At 61.2% G+C, this 20,971-nt stretch overlaps 1 protein-coding gene across 1 annotated transcript in view; it reads left to right on the forward strand.

The window, feature by feature from the left end:
* The window catches only part of SPEG (striated muscle enriched protein kinase), a 107,872-nt gene that overhangs the window by 58,826 nt on the left and 28,075 nt on the right, over positions 1-20,971 (forward strand). The window contains exons 11-18 of the mRNA XM_039495073.1: positions 6,103-6,261; positions 7,314-7,503; positions 12,802-13,031; positions 13,915-14,034; positions 14,634-14,738; positions 15,656-15,862; positions 19,568-19,691; positions 20,470-20,642. Of these exons, the coding sequence (XP_039351007.1) occupies positions 6,103-6,261; positions 7,314-7,503; positions 12,802-13,031; positions 13,915-14,034; positions 14,634-14,738; positions 15,656-15,862; positions 19,568-19,691; positions 20,470-20,642 (1,308 nt within the window). The remainder of the gene's footprint in view (positions 1-6,102; positions 6,262-7,313; positions 7,504-12,801; positions 13,032-13,914; positions 14,035-14,633; positions 14,739-15,655; positions 15,863-19,567; positions 19,692-20,469; positions 20,643-20,971) is intronic.

The following is a 20,971-nucleotide window of genomic DNA, read 5'->3' on the forward strand; positions in this document are numbered from 1 at the left end:
GGACCAGTCAGCTTAACAACCCGGGGAATTACGGACCAGTCACTTTAACAAACCGGGGAATTGCGGACCAGTCAGCTTAACAACCCGGGGAATTGCGGACCAGTCAGCTTAACAACCCGGGGAATTGCGGACCAGTCAGCTTAACAACCCGGGGAATTGCGGACCAGTCAGCTTAACAACCCGGGGAATTACGGACCAGTCAGCTTAACAACCCGGGGAATTACGGACCAGTCACCTTAACAAACCGGGGAATTGCGGACCAGTCACCTTAACAACCCGGGGAATTGCAGACCAGTCACCTTAACAACACGGGGAAGTACAGAACAGTCACCATAACACACATGGGAAATGCGGAGCAGTCACCTTAACAACCTGGGAATTACAGACCAGTCACCTTAACAAGCGGGAATTGCAGACCAGTCACCTTAACAAACCGGGGAATTGCAGACCAGTCACCTTAACAACCCGGGGAATTACGGACCAGTCACCTTAACAAACCGGGGAATTGCGGACCAGTCACCTTAACAACCCGGGGAATTGCAGACCAGTCACCTTAACAACCCGGGGAATTACAGACCAGTCACCTTAACAAACTGGGGAATTGCGGACCAGTCACCTTAACAACCTGGGGAATTACAGACCAGTCACCTTAACAAACGGGGGAATTGCAGACCAGTCACCTTAACAAACCGGGGAATTGCAGACCAGTCACCTTAACAACCCGGGGAATTACGGACCAGTCACCTTAACAAACCAGGGAATTGCGGACCAGTCAGCTTAACAACCCGGGGAATTACGGACCAGTCACCTTAACAACCCGGGGAATTGCAGACCAGTCACCTTAACAAACCGGGGAATTGCGGACCAGTCAGCTTAACAACCCGGGGAATTGCGGACCAGTCACCTTAACAACCCGGGGAATTGCAGACCAGTCACTTTAACAAACCGGGGAATTGCAGTCCAGTCACCTTAAGAACCCGGAGAATTGCAGACCAGTCACCTTAACAACCTGGGGAATTACAGACCAGTCACCTTAACAAACGGGGGAGTTGCAGACCAGTCACCTTAACAACCCGGGGAATTGCAGACCAGTCACCTTAACAAACCAGGGAATTGCGGACCAGTCAGCTTAACAACCCGGGGAATTACGGACCAGTCACCTTAACAAACCGGGGAATTGCGGACCAGTCACCTTAACAAACCGGGGAATTGCGGACCAGTCACCTTAACAACCCGGGGAATTACGGACCAGTCACCTTAACAACCCGGGGAATTGCGGACCAGTCAGCTTAACAACCCGGGGAATTGCGGACCAGTCAGCTTAACAACCCGGGGAATTGCGGACCAGTCACCTTAACAACCCGGGGAATTACGGACCAGTCACCTTAACAACCCGGGGAATTGCCGACCAGTCACCTTAACAAACCGGGGAATTGCGGACCAGTCACCTTAACAACCCGGGGAATTGCAGACCAGTCACTTTAACAAACCGGGGAATTGCAGTCCAGTCACCTTAAGAACCCGGAGAATTGCAGACCAGTCACCTTAACAACCTGGGGAATTACAGACCAGTCACCTTAACAAACGGGGGAATTGCAGACCAGTCACCTTAACAAACCGGGGAATTGCAGACCAGTCACCTTAACAAACCGGGGAATTGCAGACCAGTCACCTTAACAACCCGGGGAATTACGGACCAGTCACCTTAACAAACCGGGGAATTGCGGACCAGTCACCTTAAAAAACCGGGGAATTGCGGACCAGTCACCTTAACAACCCGGGGAATTGCAGACCAGTCACCTTAACAAACCGGGGAATTGCGGACCAGTCACCTTAACAAACCGGGGAATTGCGGACCAGTCACCTTAACAAACCGGGGAATTGCGGACCAGTCACCTTAACAACCCGGGGAATTGCGGACCAGTCACCTTAACAACCCGGGGAATTGCAGACCAGTCAGCTTAAGAACCCGGGGAATTGCAGACCAGTCAGCTTAACAACCCGGGGAATTACGGACCAGTCACCTTAACAAACCGGGGAATTGCAGTCCAGTCACCTTAAGAACCCGGGGAATTGCGGACCAGTCAGCTTAACAACCCGGGGAATTGCAGACCAGTCACCTTAACAACCTGGGGAATTGCAGACCAGTCACCTTAACAAACGGGGGAATTGCAGACCAGTCACCTTAACAACCCGGGGAATTGCAGACCAGTCAGCTTAACAACCCGGGGAATTACGGACCAGTCACCTTAACAAACCGTGGAATTGCAGTCCAGTCACCTTAACAAACCGGGGAATTGCAGTCCAGTCACCTTAAGGACCCGGGGAATTGCAGACCAGTCACCTTAAGGACCCGGGGAATTGCAGACCAGTCACCTTAACAATCCGGGAGTGCGGACCAGTCACCTTAAGAACCCGGGGAATTACAGACCAGTCAGCTTAACAACCCGGGGAATTGCGGACCAGTCACCTTAACAACCCGGGGAATTGCAGTCCAGTCACCTTAACAACCCGGGGAATTGCGGACCAGTCAGCTTAACAACCCGGGGAATTGCAGACCAGTAACTTTAACAACCTGGGGAATTACAGACCAGTCACCTTAACAAACGGGGGAATTGCAGACCAGTCACCTTAACAACCCGGGGAATTGCAGACCAGTCACCTTAACAACCCGGGGAATTACGGACCAGTCACCTTAACAAACCGGGGAATTGCAGTCCAGTCACCTTAAGAACCCGGGGAATTGCAGTCCAGTCACCTTAAGAACCCGGGGAATTGCAGACCAGTCACCTTAAGGACCCGGGGAATTGCAGACCAATCACCTTAAGGACCCGGGGAATTGCAGACCAGTCACCTTAACAATCCGGGGAATTGCGGACCAGTCACCTTAACAACCCGGGGAATTGCAGACCAGTCAGCTTAAGAACCCGGGGAATTGCAGACCAGTCAGCTTAACAACCCGGGGAATTACGGACCAGTCACCTTAACAAACCGGGAATTGCAGTCCAGTCACCTTAAGAACCGAAGTGCGGACCAGTCAGCTTAACAACCGGGAATTGCAGACCAGTCACCTTAACAACCTGGGGAATTGCAGACCAGTCACCTTAACAAACGGGGGAATTGCAGACCAGTCACCTTAACAACCCGGGGAATTGCAGACCAGTCAGCTTAACAACCCGGGGAATTACGGACCAGTCACCTTAACAAACCGGGGAATTGCAGTCCAGTCACCTTAACAAACCGGGGAATTGCAGTCCAGTCACCTTAAGGACCCGGGGAATTGCAGACCAGTCACCTTAAGGACCCGGGGAATTGCAGACCAGTCACCTTAACAATCCGGGGAATTGCGGACCAGTCACCTTAAGAACCCGGGGAATTACAGACCAGTCAGCTTAACAACCCGGGGAATTGCGGACCAGTCACCTTAACAACCCGGGGAATTGCAGTCCAGTCACCTTAACAACCCGGGGAATTGCGGACCAGTCAGCTTAACAACCCGGGGAATTGCAGACCAGTAACTTTAACAACCTGGGGAATTACAGACCAGTCACCTTAACAAACGGGGGAATTGCAGACCAGTCACCTTAACAACCCGGGGAATTGCAGACCAGTCATCTTAACAACCCGGGGAATTACGGACCAGTCACCTTAACAAACCGGGGAATTGCAGTCCAGTCACCTTAAGAACCCGGGGAATTGCAGTCCAGTCACCTTAAGAACCCGGGGAATTGCGGACCAGTCAGCTTAACAACCCGGGGAATTGCAGACCAGTCACCTTAAGGACCCGGGGAATTGCAGACCAGTCAGCTTAACAACCCGGGGAATTACGGACCAGTCACCTTAACACACCGTGGAATTGCAGTCCAGTCACCTTAACAAACCGGGGAATTGCAGTCCAGTCACCTTAAGGACCCGGGGAATTGCAGACCAGTCACCTTAAGGACCCGGGGAATTGCAGACCAGTCACCTTAACAATCCGGGGAATTGCGGACCAGTCACCTTAAGAACCCGGGGAATTACAGACCAGTCAGCTTAACAACCCGGGGAATTGCGGACCAGTCACCTTAACAACCCGGGGAATTGCAGTCCAGTCACCTTAACAACCCGGGGAATTGCGGACCAGTCAGCTTAACAACCCGGGGAATTGCAGACCAGTAACTTTAACAACCTGGGGAATTACAGACCAGTCACCTTAACAAACGGGGGAATTGCAGAGCAGTCACCTTAACAACCCGGGGAATTGCAGACCAGTCACCTTAACAACCCGGGGAATTACGGACCAGTCACCTTAACAAACCGGGGAATTGCAGTCCAGTCACCTTAAGAACCCGGGGAATTGCAGTCCAGTCACCTTAAGAACCCGGGGAATTGCGGACCAGTCAGCTTAACAACCCGGGGAATTGCAGACCAGTCACCTTAAGGACCCGGGGAATTGCAGACCAATCACCTTAAGGACCCGGGGAATTGCAGACCAGTCACCTTAACAATCCGGGGAATTGCGGACCAGTCACCTTAACAACCCGGGGAATTGCAGACCAGTCAGCTTAAGAACCCGGGGAATTGCAGACCAGTCAGCTTAACAACCCGGGGAATTACGGACCAGTCACCTTAACAAACCGGGGAATTGCAGTCCAGTCACCTTAAGAACCCGGGGAATTGCGGACCAGTCAGCTTAACAACCCGGGGAATTGCAGACCAGTCACCTTAACAACCTGGGGAATTACAGACCAGTCACCTTAACAAACGGGGGAATTGCAGACCAGTCACCTTAACAACCCGGGGAATTGCAGACCAGTCAGCTTAACAACCCGGGGAATTACGGACCAGTCACCTTAACAAACCGGGGAATTGCAGTCCAGTCACCTTAACAAACCGGGGAATTGCAGTCCAGTCACCTTAAGGACCCGGGGAATTGCAGACCAGTCACCTTAAGGACCCGGGGAATTGCAGACCAGTCACCTTAACAATCCGGGGAATTGCGGACCAGTCACCTTAAGAACCCGGGGAATTACAGACCAGTCAGCTTAACAACCCGGGGAATTGCGGACCAGTCACCTTAACAACCCGGGGAATTGCAGTCCAGTCACCTTAACAACCCGGGGAATTGCGGACCAGTCAGCTTAACAACCCGGGGAATTGCAGACCAGTCACGTTAACCACCAGGGGAATTACAGACCAGTCACCTTAACAAACCGGGGAATTGCAGACCAGTCACCTTAACAACCCGGGGAATTGCAGACCAGTCATCTTAACAACCCGGGGAATTACGGACCAGTCACCTTAACAAACCGGGGAATTGCAGTCCAGTCACCTTAAGAACCCGGGGAATTGCAGTCCAGTCACCTTAAGAACCCGGGGAATTGCGGACCAGTCAGCTTAACAACCCGGGGAATTGCAGACCAGTCACCTTAAGGACCCGGGGAATTGCAGACCAGTCACCTTAAGGACCCGGGGAATTGCAGACCAGTCACCTTAACAATCCGGGGAATTGCGGACCAGTCACCTTAACAACCCGGGGAATTGCGGACCAGTCAGCTTAACAACCCGGGGAATTGCGGACCAGTCACCTTAACAAATGGGGGAATTGCGGACCAGTCAGCTTAACAACCCGGGGAATTGCGGACCAGTCAGCTTAACACTCCGGGGAATTGCGGACCAGTCAGCTTAACACTCCGGGGAATTGCGGACCAGTCACCTTAACAACCCGGGGAATTGCGGACCAGTCACCTTAACAACCCGGGGAATTGCGGACCAGTCACCTTAACTTCCATCCCGGAAAGATAATGGAGCAAATCGTTAAGCAAACAATTTGCAACCCCCCCAGCCACTGCCCCCCTCAGCCCCTAACCGCCCAGCCGCTGCCCCCATGGAGTGGAGAACACGCCCTGAGCCCATCCAGCGGCTCCTGGTGTCAGGCCCCGGGGGTGAGGGGAGCCCTGAGCCCCTCCTGACCTGGTGCTGCAGGATCCCCCAGGCTCAAACCACTCCGCAGCCCCCCCTCCGCCCACGTCTCCATGGGCCCAGCACGCAGCCCCCCCTCCGCCCACGTCTCCATGGGCCCAGCACGCAGCCCCTCACCCCCTGCCCTGTCCTGCCTTGCAGAGGAGCTGACCTGCAGCGCCCGGCTCACCGTGCGCCCGTCGATCCAGCCGCTCTTCACCCGCAAGCTGGAGGACCTGGCCGTGGTGAAGGGACGGACGGCGCGTTTCGACTGCAAGATCAGCGGCACCCCCACGCCCACCGTCACCTGGACCCACTTCGGTAGCAACCCCCCCCGTGGCTGTGCCCCAGGCCCTGCCAGGAGACCCCCCCCATCCCGGCTGTGCCCCGGGCCCTGCCAGGAGACCCCCCCCCCCGCGTGGCTGTGCCCCGGGCCCTGCCAGGAGTCCCCCTCCCCCCGCGTGGCTGTGCCCCGGGCCCTGCCAGAGACCCCGTGGCTGTGCCCGGGCCCTGTCAGAGACCCCCATCCCGGCTGTGCCCCGGGCCCTGCCAGGAGACCCCCGTTGCTGTGCCCGGGCCCTGCCAGGAGACCCCCTTCCCCACCCTGGCTGTGCCCGGGCCCTGCCAGGAGACACCCCCGCCCCTGTGTCTGTTCCCGGGCCCTGCCAGGAGACCTCCCTCCCGGCTATGCCCTGAGCCCTGCCAGGAGACCCCCCCTCCCCAGCTGGGCCCCGGGCCCTGCCAGGAGACCCCCCCGTGGCTGTGCCCCAGGCCCTGCCAGGAGACCCCCTCCCCATCCCGGCTGTGCACCGGGCCCTGCCAGGAGACCCCTCCCCACCTGGCTGTGCCCGGGCCCTGCCAGGAGACCCCGCCTGGCTGTGCCCGGGCCCTGCCAGGAGACCCCATCCCGGCTGTGCCCGGGCCCTGCCCGGAGACCCCCCCCCGTGGCTGTGCCCCGGGCCCTGCCAGGAGACCCCCCGTGTCTGTGCCCGGGCCCTGCCAGGAGACCTCCTCCCGCCCGGCTGTGCCCCGAGCCCTGCCAGAGACCCCCCGTGGCTCTGCCCCGGGCCCTGTCAGGAGACACGCCTCCCCTGTGCTGTGCCCGGGCCGTGCCAGGAGACACCCCTGTGGCTGTGCCCCGGGCCGTGCCAGGAGACACCCCTGTGGCTGTGCCCGGGCCCCGCCAGGAGACCCCTCCCACGACCCCTGCTCCTGGAACGCGGCCAGGGCTGTGATCTGCCTGTGGCGTCCCCTCCCCGCCGCGCCATGCAGCCCTGGGCTGTGCCTAGCTGCAGCTGGCTGCCGGGCCTCTGCTCCAGGCTGCGGGTTCCCCCCTCCCCTGCTGAGGCGGGTTTCTCTGCCCCCGGCTCCAGGCCAGCCCGTGGAGGAAGGCGAGAACGTGCGGCTGCAGCAGGAGCGGGGGCTGCACTCGCTGCTCATCGCGCATGCGGACAGCGAGGACGAGGGGCAGTACGGGGTCTGTGCCGCCAACGCGCAAGGCCAGGCGGAGTGCTCCGCCGAGCTGTATGTGGAGGAGCCGCGGCCGGCCGCCACCTCCCACAGGTCAGAGCCGGCCGGGGCGTGGCTGGGGGACCCTCTGCAGTGGGGCCTGGCCGCCCCAGGGGACCCTCAGGGTGACAGATCCTAGGGGAACGGGCAGGGGGATCTCCCTAGGCGCCATGGGTCAGTGCCAGCCGGTGCTCTGCTCCGCCGCTCGGCGTCTGGCCTGGGGGCCCCCCCAGCTGTCCAGAGAAGTGGTGGGCTCGGGGGCGGGGGGGCCCTTCCCTAGCCCCCCAGGGGACTGGGACGTGCTGTTCCAGGCCGGGATGCTGGCAGCCGTGAGCTCCTGTCCCGGCTCTGGCCTGGCTCCGGAGCTCGCTGCTACCCCCAGCCGTGGCCAGCGCTCGGCCAGGCCTGGCCCCGGTATTTAGGCAGCGTCGCCCAGTTCAGCGTCCGTTCCATCGCCCCCTTCGCGGCCTGCGTGTGCCGTTCCCAGCGTACACACCGCTGCGCTCTGGGAGCGTCCGGGCCGCGTCTCGGAACCGCACCGACCCAGACACACGAGAGCTGCTCTGGGGTTGGTCGGTGACTCAGAGGAGCCGGGAATGGCTCTAGCGGCTGTCGGGTTTCGGAGCTGGCTGTGCAGCTCTCGGCCTCTCCCCCGCCGTTAGAAAGGGGGTTTCTGCTGCAGGGCATTGTGGGCCGTTGGCCGTTGCCGCTTGTTGTGGAAAACCAAAGTGAGCAAAAGTTTCCCGAGGACGCTGCAGCGTGTTCTGGCTTTCCAGGGCGTTATCTCTGGGTACCTGGGAAGTGATCCACAATGGCCAGGCAGGGATGTCCCCCCGCCCCAGCTCACCTCCGTCACCTGGCCGCTCCGCTTCTCCCCCTAGTCCCAGCACTTGTGCTGCGCGTGGCTGGCAGGAGGGGGAACGCGGCGGGGCCAGGGCGGGGATTTGGGGAAGGGGTTGTAATGGGGGTGGGGCAGGGACGGGGAAAGGGGGGGGGTGGGGGTGGGGCCGGGGGCGCGCTGGGAAAAGTTGGTGCCTATGGCTGGGGGAGGGGCTGCAGGCAACTGCAAGTCCCTTTGGGGGTGACCGACGTCAGCCCTTGGGTCACTTGCAGTCACTAGCCCTGCCAGGAGTCCCCCCTAGTTCCCGTGCGCTGTGGGGAGGGGGGCAGCGGCTTCCCTGCCATTCGGGTGCTCAGTAGCCCCCTCCCTTGCCTGCAGGGACCGGCCCCCAGCGCCCTGGGGTGGGGGGCAGGTGTTGGCTGGTGGCTGAGGGTGGGCACCCCAGGAGCAGTGTGGGCTGGGAGTCAGCACTCCCGGGTGCTTCCCCGGTGTCGCGGCGTCCCCGGGCCGTGCTCTGGAGCTGAAGCTCACCCGGCTGGGTGACAGTGCACCCGTAAGGCGTTGGGGGGGCTCAGAAATGTAGGTGTGATAGAACTGGGGTAGGGTGTTGCTACGTGTGCCATGTAACAATCTGTGTACAGGTTCTGGTCTGCTGGTTACGTCCAGCCTTGCTGTGCGCAGGCACCATGGGTGTGGTCGGAGTGATGAACATTGGCTGCACGATGGCTTGATTCCTAAGTAGCCTTAGAACATTTGGTCACTTCCTGGGAAAGGAACGTGCGAGTTCAGTGCTCAGTCAGGAAGCACTTAACAGACTAAAGAGCTTGGAAGGCTCCAATCCCCGTCAGTCGTCTACCTGAGAGGTTCAAGGTAGCCTGTGGGTAATGGCTGCTGCCTGCAAGGCCTGAGTCAGGCACGGGCAGGTGACTTGCCCAGGTGATTCCCAATCTCCATTTTGTGACTGGATTCTACACGGGGGGAGGAGGGGTCTCCACCCACAGAGAGAGTCTATTTAAACCCCTGGGAGACCCCTCCATTTTGTCTTCAGCTGGCTAAAGAAGGAGCCTCTCCACCCCCCCAGGATACTTAAAGGAAACTGGAACAAAGGACAGTGACTGCAGGGGGTGGGAGTGATTGCTGGACCCAGGCTAGAAGATTAGCCTGTAAAAGGGAGATTCTGGATCTGGTGAGGATCTTATCTGTGTTCAGTTTGATTAGACAGAGATTTGTGCATTTTATTTTATTTGGCCTGGTGACTGACTCTGTTCTGCCTGTTACTACTTGGAGCCACTTAGATCCTGCTGTCCGTGTTTAATAAAATCACTTTTTACTGATGAATTAACTCAGAGTGTGTGTTAATACCGGGGGGGGGGACGGGGACAGCTGTGTATCTCTCGCTATCAGTGTTACAGAGGGTGAACAGTTTGAGTTTACCCTGCATAGGCTTTATCCAGGGTAAACCGGATTGATTTGGGTTTAGACCCCACTGGGAGTTGGGCGTCTGAGTGCTAAAGCCAAGCACACTCCTGTGAGCTGCTTTCAGGTCAACCTGCAGCTCTGGGGCACGTGGTTCAGACCCTGGGTCTGTGCTGGAGCAGACGGGAGGGTCTGGCTCAGCAGGACAGGCTGCTGGGGCCCCGAGCTGGCAGGGAAGGCAGGGGCAGAAGTGGCCTTGGCACATCGGGCGGCAGCTCCCGGGGGGGTTCTGTGATCCAACCCGTCACAGGGGCGTAGTCGGCAGGATCTGGGCACAGCTGGTTGCTCTGAGACACTGGTGGTGATTGCAAGTGAGTTTTACCTGTGGTGGCTGGAGAACAGACAAAGTGGTTACTGGTTTGTTATTTTCTGTTTGCTTATTTCGGGTGAGGGAAATACGGACAGAAAAGGAAGCAAAAGAAGTACAAGAAGGAAGATCAGAAGAAACTAAACCTGCCCAGGGTGCAAATTGCCCAGAAAGGCCGAACACGGGGCACTGGGGAAGTCTCTGGTAACTAAGAATCCCCTGAGCTGAGCACACCCCAGTGTCAGTGACCTGCAGAGGCGTGTGGCCCAGCACAAGAAAGCAGGAAAATGACCATCAGTGACGCAGCAACTCAGCTAGAGCTGTCCAGACTGGAAGCAACAGAGAAAGAGAATGAACATGAAAGACTGATGGAGAGGGAGGAGGCTGCCCACGGGAGAGCTACGGAGGCAGAAACAGCCAGGGAGGAGGCTGCCCACTGGAGAGCTACGGAGGCAGAAACACCAGGGAGGAAGCTGCCCACGAGAGAGCTACGGAGGCAGAAACACCAGGGAGGAAGCTGCCCACTGGAGAGCTACGGAGGCCCAGAGGGAGGCCCAGAAGCATGAACGGCTGTTATGGAGCTGAGGAGACAAAACCCTCCTGCTGGCTCCACTTCCCCAAAAATCCACAAATGGGAGCGACTGTGTCCACAGCATGACGAGTCCAGTGATATCGCGGAGTATTTCATCACCTTTGAGAGACCGTGCACCCTCCATGCCATCCCTGAAGGTCAGAAGATGGCCACATTGACTGGCAGAGCTCTGGACACATTCAATAAGATGCCTATTGATGATGCTTCAAACTATGGTAACTTTAAGGAACTGGTTTTGAAACCGTTTCAGGTTACACCTGAAACCTGCAGGGTTAAATTCAGGTGTCTTAAGAGGGGATCTGCATTGAGTAATGTGGCTTATGCCAATGAAACGAGAGGGTTGGTAGGTAAGTGGGTGCGGGGGAAGGCGTTACAAGCTTGGAAGGGATGTGTGATGTGGCTACTCAGGAACACTGCCTGGATGTGTGCAGTGATGCTGTAAAACAAGATGTGTGGGACAAAACGGTCAATGCAGCGGGTGGATTAGCTGCGTTTGCAGACTCTTATGAGCAAGCCCAAACTGCAACTAAACACAAACCACTGGCAGAGGGGTCCAGGGCTGGGGGAAAGCAGAATCCCCGTTTTACCCTGGGTCTGGGAAAAAAGAGGCTGGGCCGTCACCTCCCCATTCTCCTGTTGTTCGTCCCAAATTCCCTGTGCAAGCAGAGGAGCCCAGGAGGTGCTGGCATTGTGAGCCACTGAGCACCTGAGGAGTGAGTGTCCCTCACTGAGTAGAAACAGGCACCAAGTAACACGGGAAGCTGCAGCGTCTCAGAGCCAGGCTGTGGCCTCCTTCCACACAGGAGTTGTAAAGCTTCCCTCCACACAGCCAAGCAAGGAGCAAATCCATGCTGTTAAAATGAATGGTGCAGGGCTTCGGGGATGGTGAATGGTGCAGGGCTTCGGGGATGGTGAATGGGGCAGGGCTTCGGGGATGGTGAATGGGGCAGGGCTTCGGGGATGGCTGAGATTTCTGTGGGCAGGAGGGACCTGATCCAGGAGAAGGATTTGTTGCCAGGTACGATGGCAGGATTAGAGCTGGTCGGGGGTTACAGAGGCCTTGCACCTTTAGCTGAAGTGCACATTTTGCTGGCCAGTGAGAGGTCTGTCATAGCTGGAGCAGGGTCACCTTCCCTTTTGGGCACGCCAGGAGCAGTGTGGGCTGGGAGTCAGCACTCCCGGGTGCTTCCCTGGTGTCGCGGAGTCCCCAGGCCCGTGCGCTGGAACTGAAGCTCCCACGGCTTCACCTCCTGGGTCTGACCTTGGAGCATTCAGCATCCTCTGCCCCTCCGTGCGCTTCCCACAGCGAGTCCGCCCAGGCGGGGTCCTGGGGGGGCCACAGGGTCCTGCCCCCCCACTGCGCAGTCAGACGTGACTCTCAGCCAGCCAGTGACACAGAGGTTTATTCGGTGACAGGAACAGGGTCTAACACAGAGCTTGTAGGTACCACGAGCCGGACCCCTCGGCCGGGTCCATCCTGGGGGGCAGTGAGCCAGACCCCCACGTCTGCCCTCACTCCCCAGCCAGCTCCAGACTGACACCCCCTCCAGCCCCTCCTGTCTGGGCTTTGTTTTTTTCCTGGGCCAGGAGGCCCCTGATCTCTGTGTCTCCAGCACCTTCAGCTGGCACCTTGCCGGGGGAGGGGCCCAGGCCATTCATTGCCAGGAGACAGAGTGTCTGTCTGTGCCGACACCATCACACCTGCCCTCTAGGGCTCTGCACCAATCACCCCCCCTTCTCCAGGCCTGGCCCTGCAGGGCGGCGTGAGAAACCAGACCCCACGCAGCTGCCCTGGCCCCTTCCAGCGGGTGACCCTTGGGGACGGAGCGGAGCTGCCCCCCTCACGACCCGGGGCAGTCTGTGCACAGCCCTCCGGGGAGCAGCGGCTCCCAGCTCAGCGACCCTGGGGGCCCTCCTGGCCAGGGTGCTCTGAGCCCTGCTCCGTGGGAAGATCTGGGGGTTTCCGGTGGCGTGTGGGCCTCAGCCCCCACACTGGTCCCCTTAGAGCTGCCCACGCTGCCCCAAGCTCTGGTGAGGTGGGGGGAGGGGGAGCCCAGCAGTGTGCCCCACTGGCTCCCAGGTGCCCCTGCGGGGCCCGGGCCAGCTGGTGCAGCGGGCGTGTCTTGGCTGTTGCAGCTCCAAGCTGGAGAAGATGCCGTCCATCCCGGAGGAGCCGGAGCTGCCGGAGAACGAGGTGGAGCGCTTCACCATGCCCGACTTCCTCCACCCGCTGCACGACCTGGACGTGGTGGAGTCCAAGGAGGCGGTGCTGGAGTGCCAGGTGGCCGGCCTGCCCTACCCCACCATCACCTGGTTCCACAACGGCACCAAGATCCGCAGCTCCGAGGACCGCAAGATGACCCAGTGTAGGGCTCTGGCCGGGCCGGGCCTGCTCTTCCCAGGGGTTGCGTCACACCGGGCCCGGCCTGAGCCACGGCCGAGGCCCGGCCCCCCTTACCCGCAGCAACCGCTTCTCCAGTCATAGCCCTCGCTGCTCCCCCAGCCTGCCCCTCGGGGGCCCCCTCGGCCAGCTGCTCCAAGGGGACCCGCCAGCAGAACTGGGGTCAAAGTAAATGGAATCACAGCGCCCCCTGCTGGGAGAGGCCGGGCCGGAGTCACCGGGAGCTCCCCCCAGCCAGCGCTTCCGCCCCGCCCCCCACAGCGCCCCCTGCTGGGAGAGGCCGGGCCGGAGTCACCGGGAGCTCCCCCCAGCCAGTGCTTCCGCCCCGCCCCCCACAGCGCCCCCTGCTGGGAGAGGCCGGGCCGGAGTCACCGGGAGCTCCCCCCAGCCAGTGCTTCCGCCCCGCCCCCCACAGCGCCCCCTGCTGGGAGAGGCCGGGCCGGAGTCACCGGGAGCTCCCCCCAGCCAGTGCTTCCGCCCCGCCCCCCACAGCGCCCCCTGCTGGGAGAGGCCGGGCTGGAGTCACTGGGAGCTCCCCCCCAGCCAGCGCTTCTGCCCCATCCCCCACAGCACCCCCTGCTGGGAGAGGCCGGGATGTGGTAGCCAGGAACCTCCCCCCCCAAAGCCAGGAACCCCTACCCCGCCCCCCACAGCGCCCCCTGCTGGGTGAGGCTGGGCCTGGCGTAGCCGGGAGCTCCCCCACACCCAGTGACCCCTGTGCTCCCATCTGCGCACTGTGCCCTGGTTCCCAGCATGCCCAGCTGGTGCTCTGCTCTGATTGGCTGCTCGGGAGCGTAGCACATCAGCATCATCTGTCCTCCTGTGGTTTTCACCCCGTCTCCCCGCAGACAAGGACACCCACCGCCTGCTCTTCCCGGCCGTCAGCCACGCCCACGCCGGCGTCTATAAAAGCGTCATTGCCAACCGGGTGGGGAAGGCCACCTGCTACGCTCACCTCTATGTGACAGGTGAGGGCCCCGGGCGCGCCGGCCTGTGGGGAGCGGGCTCACGGGGCGCGGCCGGGGGGAGAAGGCGGGAGCTCGGGCGCGGGTGGCTGCGGAGTGCCGTGCCGAGGCCGGCTGTCCCCAGGAGCTGCTGCACGACCACAGCCCTGACTAGCCCCTGGCCACGTGGCTCTGTCCCGTCGTCGCGCGCTCCCCTGCTCCTCTGATGGGCCACGGGGGCCCGCGGCTGGCGCGTGCCAACGTGGCCGTGGTTTCTGGTGACTCCGCTGGAGGAAGCCGGGTCTGTGTCTTCGGGGCACTGCCGGGCGCTTGCCCCTACACGGAGCCCCCGAAGCCCTGGGGAGTCACTGGAGCTGCGGTGGCCAGTGGCTGCCCGGCAGAGCAGCCTCTCAGCGGGCAGGACGGGCGCGGGGAGCAGAGCACTGCCAGTGAGTGGGGAGGGGTGGCTGTCCCGTCCCGGATGTCTCTCCACATGGCATGCGGCCCTGTCTCTCAGCTGCTCCCCACACATGCCCGCCATGCATGTGGGTCTGGGATCAGCCTGCCCAGAGGTTGGGGGGCCTGCTGAGCCCCCCCGTGCCATGCCTGCCTGTTTCTTTCAGACGTGGTGCCGACTCCCCCCGACGGGCCGCCCGTTGTGCTGGCCGTGACCGGCAGAGCCGTCACGCTGACCTGGAACAAACCCAAGTGGCTCGACTCAGCCATAGGTGAGCTGGGCTGGGGGCTGGGTGGACAGGCTGGAGACCCCCCACCGCTGGCACCGAGACCCCACGACAGCCCTGGCTTCCACCAGCACCTCTCATTGGGCTTGGTGCATGGCTGGGGGGCAGTGTGGGGGGAAGGGAGCTGGGGTGTCTGGGTGGGGGTGATGGGCGCCCTGCCCGCTGAGAGGCTGCTCTGCCTGGCAGCTGCAGTGACTCCCCCAGGGCTTCTGGGGCTCCCTGTGGGGTCAAGGCGCCGGCAGGACGGACCCCCAGCGCCCCGAAGACGCAGTGGCTGAGGGTCATTAACGCCAGTGGCCCCTGGGCAGCCGCGGCGAGTCCCTGCAGCTGTCACAGGTTGAGCCGGGCCCTGGCAGCGACTCTTCCTGGCCACCGAAAGTTCACCCCAGCCCAGCACGCGGGAGGTGATTATCTCCAGGGGCTGGGGTGGGGGGGAGGGAACAGATGCAGAGTCCGGGCTGTGGGGGAGGGCAGCTGGGCCAGGCTGAGGCTGTAGGGGGCAGCAGGGCTGGGGGCAGGGTGGCCAGGCTGGGCAGGGTCGGGGGGGTTGATGTGGAACAGATGGAGGAAGGTGGGGCAGGGCCAGGGCTGCAGTGGGAAGGGAGAGGGGAACTAGGCCAGGCCGGGGATGGAGTGGGAGGGGGAGAAGGGCTGGGCAGGGCCGTGGGGCACTGGGAAGGGGGCAGTGGGAGGGGGAGAAGGGCTGGGCCAGCCTGGGGAGGGCTGCCCCCAGTGCCTGGGAGGACCAGTGGCCAGGTGGAGCTTAGAGCTGAGCCACATGGGGAGCCCCCCAGGCGTGGTGGCCTGGCTGGGCTGGGACCCATAGCCGTGGGGTGGGGTGGAGATGGTGCCGGGTGGGAGCCCTGAGAACATAGCACGGTCGTGGCCTCTCCTCTGCGCAGACCCCGCCTCGGTGACCTACACCATCCAGCAGCAGGTGCTGGGCACCAGCCAATGGACCATCGTGGCCACCGGCCTGCCAGACACCCGCTGCACATTGCACAGCCTGGCCAAGGGGCCACGATACCTCTTCCGAGTGCTCACGGCCACCCCCAGGAGCAGCAGCAAGCCCTCGCCTCCCAGCGAGCCAGTGCAGCTCCTGGATCGGGGTAAGAGGGGCGGGGGGAGCTCCGGGCCACCACCGGGGAGCTGCCGGGCCCCCTTCACTCTCCAGCCTGGGCTGTCTCCCACAAGGCTTTGCTAGTGACCAGCAGCAAACCCCTCCAGGTGCTGTGATCACTCAGCACAGCCGCATGTGGAGCTCCACACCCAGCTCGATTGCATGAATGCTCCCGGAGCCGGTCACACAGGGAAAGGCACCAGCCCATCCCCCCAGCTCCCCAGCCTTGCACCCCGGAGCTGCATCGTCCGGCCCCGGGCAGACGCCTGGCCAAGTTCATTACCCAGTCGCCCTCCCTCCCTGTGCACAGGGCACGCACCAGCCGTGGTAACCTGGGCTGAGATTTCCCCAGCTCTGGTTTAGGTGAAGTATAAACCAGGTTTATTAACTACAGGAAGGTCGATTGTAAGTGTTTAGCTGTGGGAGGCATAAAAAGTCCGTGATAGTTACCAAAGACAATAAAATTCAAGCACCCAGCCTGAATCTTAAACCGTATTACACTAGGCAGCATTTGGATCAAGCAGTTTTCTCACCCCACTGGATGTCACAGGTCTTCACACGCTGGCTTCTCTCTCCAGCCTGGGGCCAGTCTCCTCAGCTGGAGTCTTTGTCTTCCCAGCATTCTTGTTGCTTCTAGCGTAGGTGGGGGAGGAGAACGGCAAAATCACAGAATATCAGGGTTAGGAGGGATCTAGTCCAACCCCCTGCTCACAGCAGGACCAACCCCAACTAAATCACCCCAGCCAGGGCTTTGTCAAGCCGGGCCTTAAAAACCTCTAAGGAAGGAGATTCCACCACCTCCCTAGGGAACCCATTCCAGTGCTTCACCACCCTCCTAGGGAAATAGTGTTTCCTAATATCCAACCTAGACCTCCCCCACTGCAACTTGAGACCATTGCTCCTTGTTCTGTCATCTGCTACCACTGAGAACAGTCTAGATCCATCCTCTTTGGAACCCCCTTTCAGGTAGTTGAAAGCAGCTATCAAATCCCCCCTCATTCTTCCCTTCTGCAGACTAAACAATCCCAGTTCCCTCAGCCTCTCCTCATAAGTCATGTGCTCCAGACCCCTCATCATTTTCATTGCCCTCCGCTGGACTCTCTCCAATTTATCCACATCCTTCTTGTAGTGTGGGGCCCAAAACTGGACACAGTATCCAGCTGAGGCCTCACCAATGCCGAATAGAGGGGAATGATCACATCCCTCGATCTGCTGGCAATGCCCCTACTTATACAGCCCACAATGCCATTAGCCTTCTCGGCAACAAGGGCACACTGCTGACTCATATCCAGCTTCTCGTCCACCGTAACCCCTAGGTCCTTTTCTGCAGAACTGCTGCTTAGCCAGGCAATCATATCCGCCAACTCCTTTAGCACCCTCGGATGCATTAGATCCAGCCCCATGGACTTGTGCATGTCCAGCTTTTCTAAATAGTCCTTAACCTGTTCTTTCCCCACAGAGGGCTGGTCACGAATCTAAAATCTAAAGGTTTATTTAAAAAAAAAAAAAAGGTAGAGATGAGAGGAATTAATTAAAAAAATGGAAATTCCATACAGTGATGGCAAAGTTCTTAGTTCAGGCTTGTAGCAGTGCTGGAGTAAACTGCAGGTTCAATTTGAGTCTCTGGAATACACCCCCCGCTGGGATGGGTCATTCAGTCCTTTAACATCAGCTTGTCTGGGACACTTCAGACAGACAGCATAATCATATCACCTCCTCCCCATGCTGTGCTGCCCAGTGCAGCAGTCTGGGAGCTGGCCTTGTCTGTGAAGACCACGGCAAAAAAAGCATTGAGTACTTCAGCTTTCTCCACATCCTCTGTCACTAGGTTGTCAGCCAGCTCCCCTAGACTCCTTTCCCCCTCAGATTAGCCTCCCAGGGGATCCTGCCCATCAGCTCCCTGAGGGAGTCAGAGTCTGCTTTTCTGAAGTCCAGGGTCCGTATTCTGCTGCTCTCCTTCCTTCCTTGTGTCAGGATCCTGAACTTGACCAGCTCATGGTCACTGCCGCCCAGGTTCCCATCCACTGTCGCTTCCCCTGCTAATTCTTCCCGGTTTGTGAGCAGCAGGTCAAGAGGAGCACGGCCCCTAGTTGGTTCCTTCAGCCCTTGCACCAGGAAGTTGTCCCCAACACTCTCCAAAAACTTCCTGGATTGCCACTGTCCCTTATTTTATACCCTCGGTGCCGGGAGCCCAGACATGTCCTGCTGGGCTTTGCTGAGTCGCAGGGTTGAGCAGAACCCCAGTGTGGTGCTTGGGCAGTTGTCATTGAATTGTAAATCCCTGATTCCAACTCTCCTGCTGAGACTCTCAAACTTACCACATATTTCAGTAACAACCATCCAGCAAAATCCCAGAACTTCCTACACCCGAACGCTAGACACAGGGGTGCCAGGTGTCCCGTTTCCTGGCAGCTCCGGTCAGCGGTGCTGACTGGGCTGTTAAAAGCCCGACCGGTGGTGCAGGCAGACTCCCAACCTGGCTCCATGTGACTCCCGGGAAGCTGCCAGCATCTCCCTCTGGCTCTGAGGCGGAGGGATGGCTACTGGGGCTGTGTGTGCTGCCCCCAACGCCAGCGCCAGCTCAGCTGCTCCCATTGGCCAGGAATCGCAGCCAGTGGGAGCTGAGGGGGCGGTGCCTGCAGGTGCAGGCAGCACAGAGAGCCACCCCGAACCCCCTCCCAACCCCCTGCCCCAGCCCGGAGCCCCATCCTGCACCCCAAACCTCTCATCTCCAGCCCCCCCGCAAAGCCTGCAGCCAGAGCCCTCACCACCCCACCCCCAGAGTCTGTACCCCCTCCCACGCCCCAACCTCCGCCTGAGCCCGAAGCCCTCTCCTGTCGGAGTCCTCACCCTCTTCTGCCGCAGCCTGCGCCCCAAACCCTGACCCCATCACAGAGCCCACAGCCGGAGTCCTCACCCCCTTCCCAACCCCCTGCCTCAGGCCGAAGCCCCATCCTGCGCCCCAAAACTCTAATCTCCGGCCTAACCCCAAAGCCCGCAGCCAGAGCCCTCAACCCCACCCTCCAACGCCCTGCCCCATCCCGGATCCCCCTCCCACACCCTGAACCCCTCCTTCCTGGCCCCACCCTCAGCCCAGAGCTTATACCCCCTGCCCCATCCCGGATCCCCCTCCCACACCCTGAACCCCTCCTTTCTGGCCCCACCCCAGAGCCCTCACCGCCCCCTGGACCCCAACGCCCTGGCCCAGCCTGGTGAAAATGAGCGAGCGAGTGAGGGTGGGGGAGAGCGAGCGACATAGGGAGGGGGATGGAGTGGGGGGTGGCCTCGGACAAGGGACAGGACAAGGGCCTTGGGTTTCTGCACATAGAAAGTTGGCCGCCCCAGGCATGCGTATTCGGAGAGAACGGGGGGTTGCAGGAGCTCCTGACCTTACCGATCACCATGACACGACCGTGGGGAATGACGGTTCCGGGGGGGCTGCTTTGAGGTACAGGGGGGCCCGTGGCACAATGGCCGGTCCCTTCTCCAGTGGGCAGGGCTGCCGGGGAACCGGGGGGGAACACGTCCCCCGTGGTGAGGAACCCCCATAGCTAGGGGTGTGGTGGGGAGCGGCCCTGCTGGGTTGGTTTCTTTCTGGGCCTTGTCCCTTGGCAGAGGGGCAGAGAAGGGGGCTCAGGCCGGGCCCCCCGGGCCAGGCTGCGGTTGCCGTGGTGACTAGGGGCTGTGTTGGCAGGTCCGTACCTGGAGGAGGCTCCCGTCATCCTGGACAAGCCAGACGTGGTGTATGCAGTGGAGGACCAGCCAGCCTCCGTCACCGTGACCCTGAACCACGTGGAGGCCACGGTCACCTGGAAGAGGTGGGGTGCAGCTCCGCCAGCCCCAGGGCTCGTGCGCCAGGACGGCCACGGCGTGACTGGGACGTCTGTCAGCCAGCACCCTGGGGGGCTCCCTGTGGCCCTGCCCGCTGGGGGGAGCATCTCCAATTCCCCCTGCACCCCCCGAACCATTGCTGAATTGTATACGCAGCTGCGGGGGGAAGGGGGGGGCTCCTAGCAACTCCAGCTCGGTCTCTCTCTGTGGGGAGGGGGCTCCCAGCGACTCCAGCTCGGTCTCTCTGTGGGGCGGAGGGGGCTCTGGCTGGGGGCTCCTGGTGACTCCAGCACAGTCTCCCAGCAGGGGGTGCTGCGGGGGCAGGGGCTGGCTGGGAGGAAGGGGCTCCCAGCGACTCCAGCTCGGTCTCTCCCTGCAGGAGGGGCGGGGACTGGCTGGGGGTTCCTGGCAACTCCAGCTCAGTCTATCCCAGCAGGGGTGGGGCAGGGGCTGGCTGGGGGCTCCCAGCGACTCCAGCTCGGTCTCTCCCTGCAGGGGCGCTGTGGGGGTGGGGGGGCTGGCTGGGGGGGCGCTCCCAGCGACTCCAGCTCAGTCTCTCCCTGCAGGGGGCGCTGGGGGGGGCTGGCTGGAGGGGGGGCTCCCAGCGACTCCAGCTCAGTCCCCCCCAGCAGGGGGCACTGGGGGGGGCTGGCTGGAGGGGGGGCTCCCAGCGACTCCAGCTCAGTCCCCCCCAGCAGGGGGCGCTGTCGGGGCGGGGCGTGGCCGTGCGGCGCTCCCGGTGACGGGGTGTCCTTCCCCCGGCAGGGGCGGGTTGGTGCTGGAGGAGCGGGCTGGCGAGTGTGAGCTGAGCATGGCTGACGACGAGCAGCACTGCCTGCGGCTCTGCCAGGTGCACCGCGGGGACGCTGGGGAGCTCACCTGCGAGGTGAGCAACAGGCACGGCGCGGACAGCTGCTCCATCAGCCTGCAGCTGGCAGGTAGGTGAGGGGTCCTTATCCCGCGTCCCAGCCGGGGGCGGAGCCTGGCCCGAGCCAGTCACACACAGCAGCTGAGGGGCGGAGCCTGGGCACCTGCAGGCCGCAGCCCTCCCCGTCGGGGGGCGGAGCCTGGGCACCTGCAGGCCGCACCCCTCCCCGCCTGGGGGCGGAGCCTGGGCACCTGCAGGCCACACCCCTCCCCGCCTGGGGGCGGAGCCTGGGCACCTGCAGGCCGCACCCCTCCCCGCCGGGGGGCGGAGCCTGGGCACCTGCAGGCTGCACCCCTCCCCGCCTGGGGGCGGAGCCTGGGCACCTGCAGGCTGCACCCC

This window comes from Mauremys reevesii, linkage group 11, assembly GCF_016161935.1.
Source record: "Mauremys reevesii isolate NIE-2019 linkage group 11, ASM1616193v1, whole genome shotgun sequence".
Taxonomy (NCBI): Eukaryota; Metazoa; Chordata; order Testudines; family Geoemydidae; genus Mauremys; species Mauremys reevesii.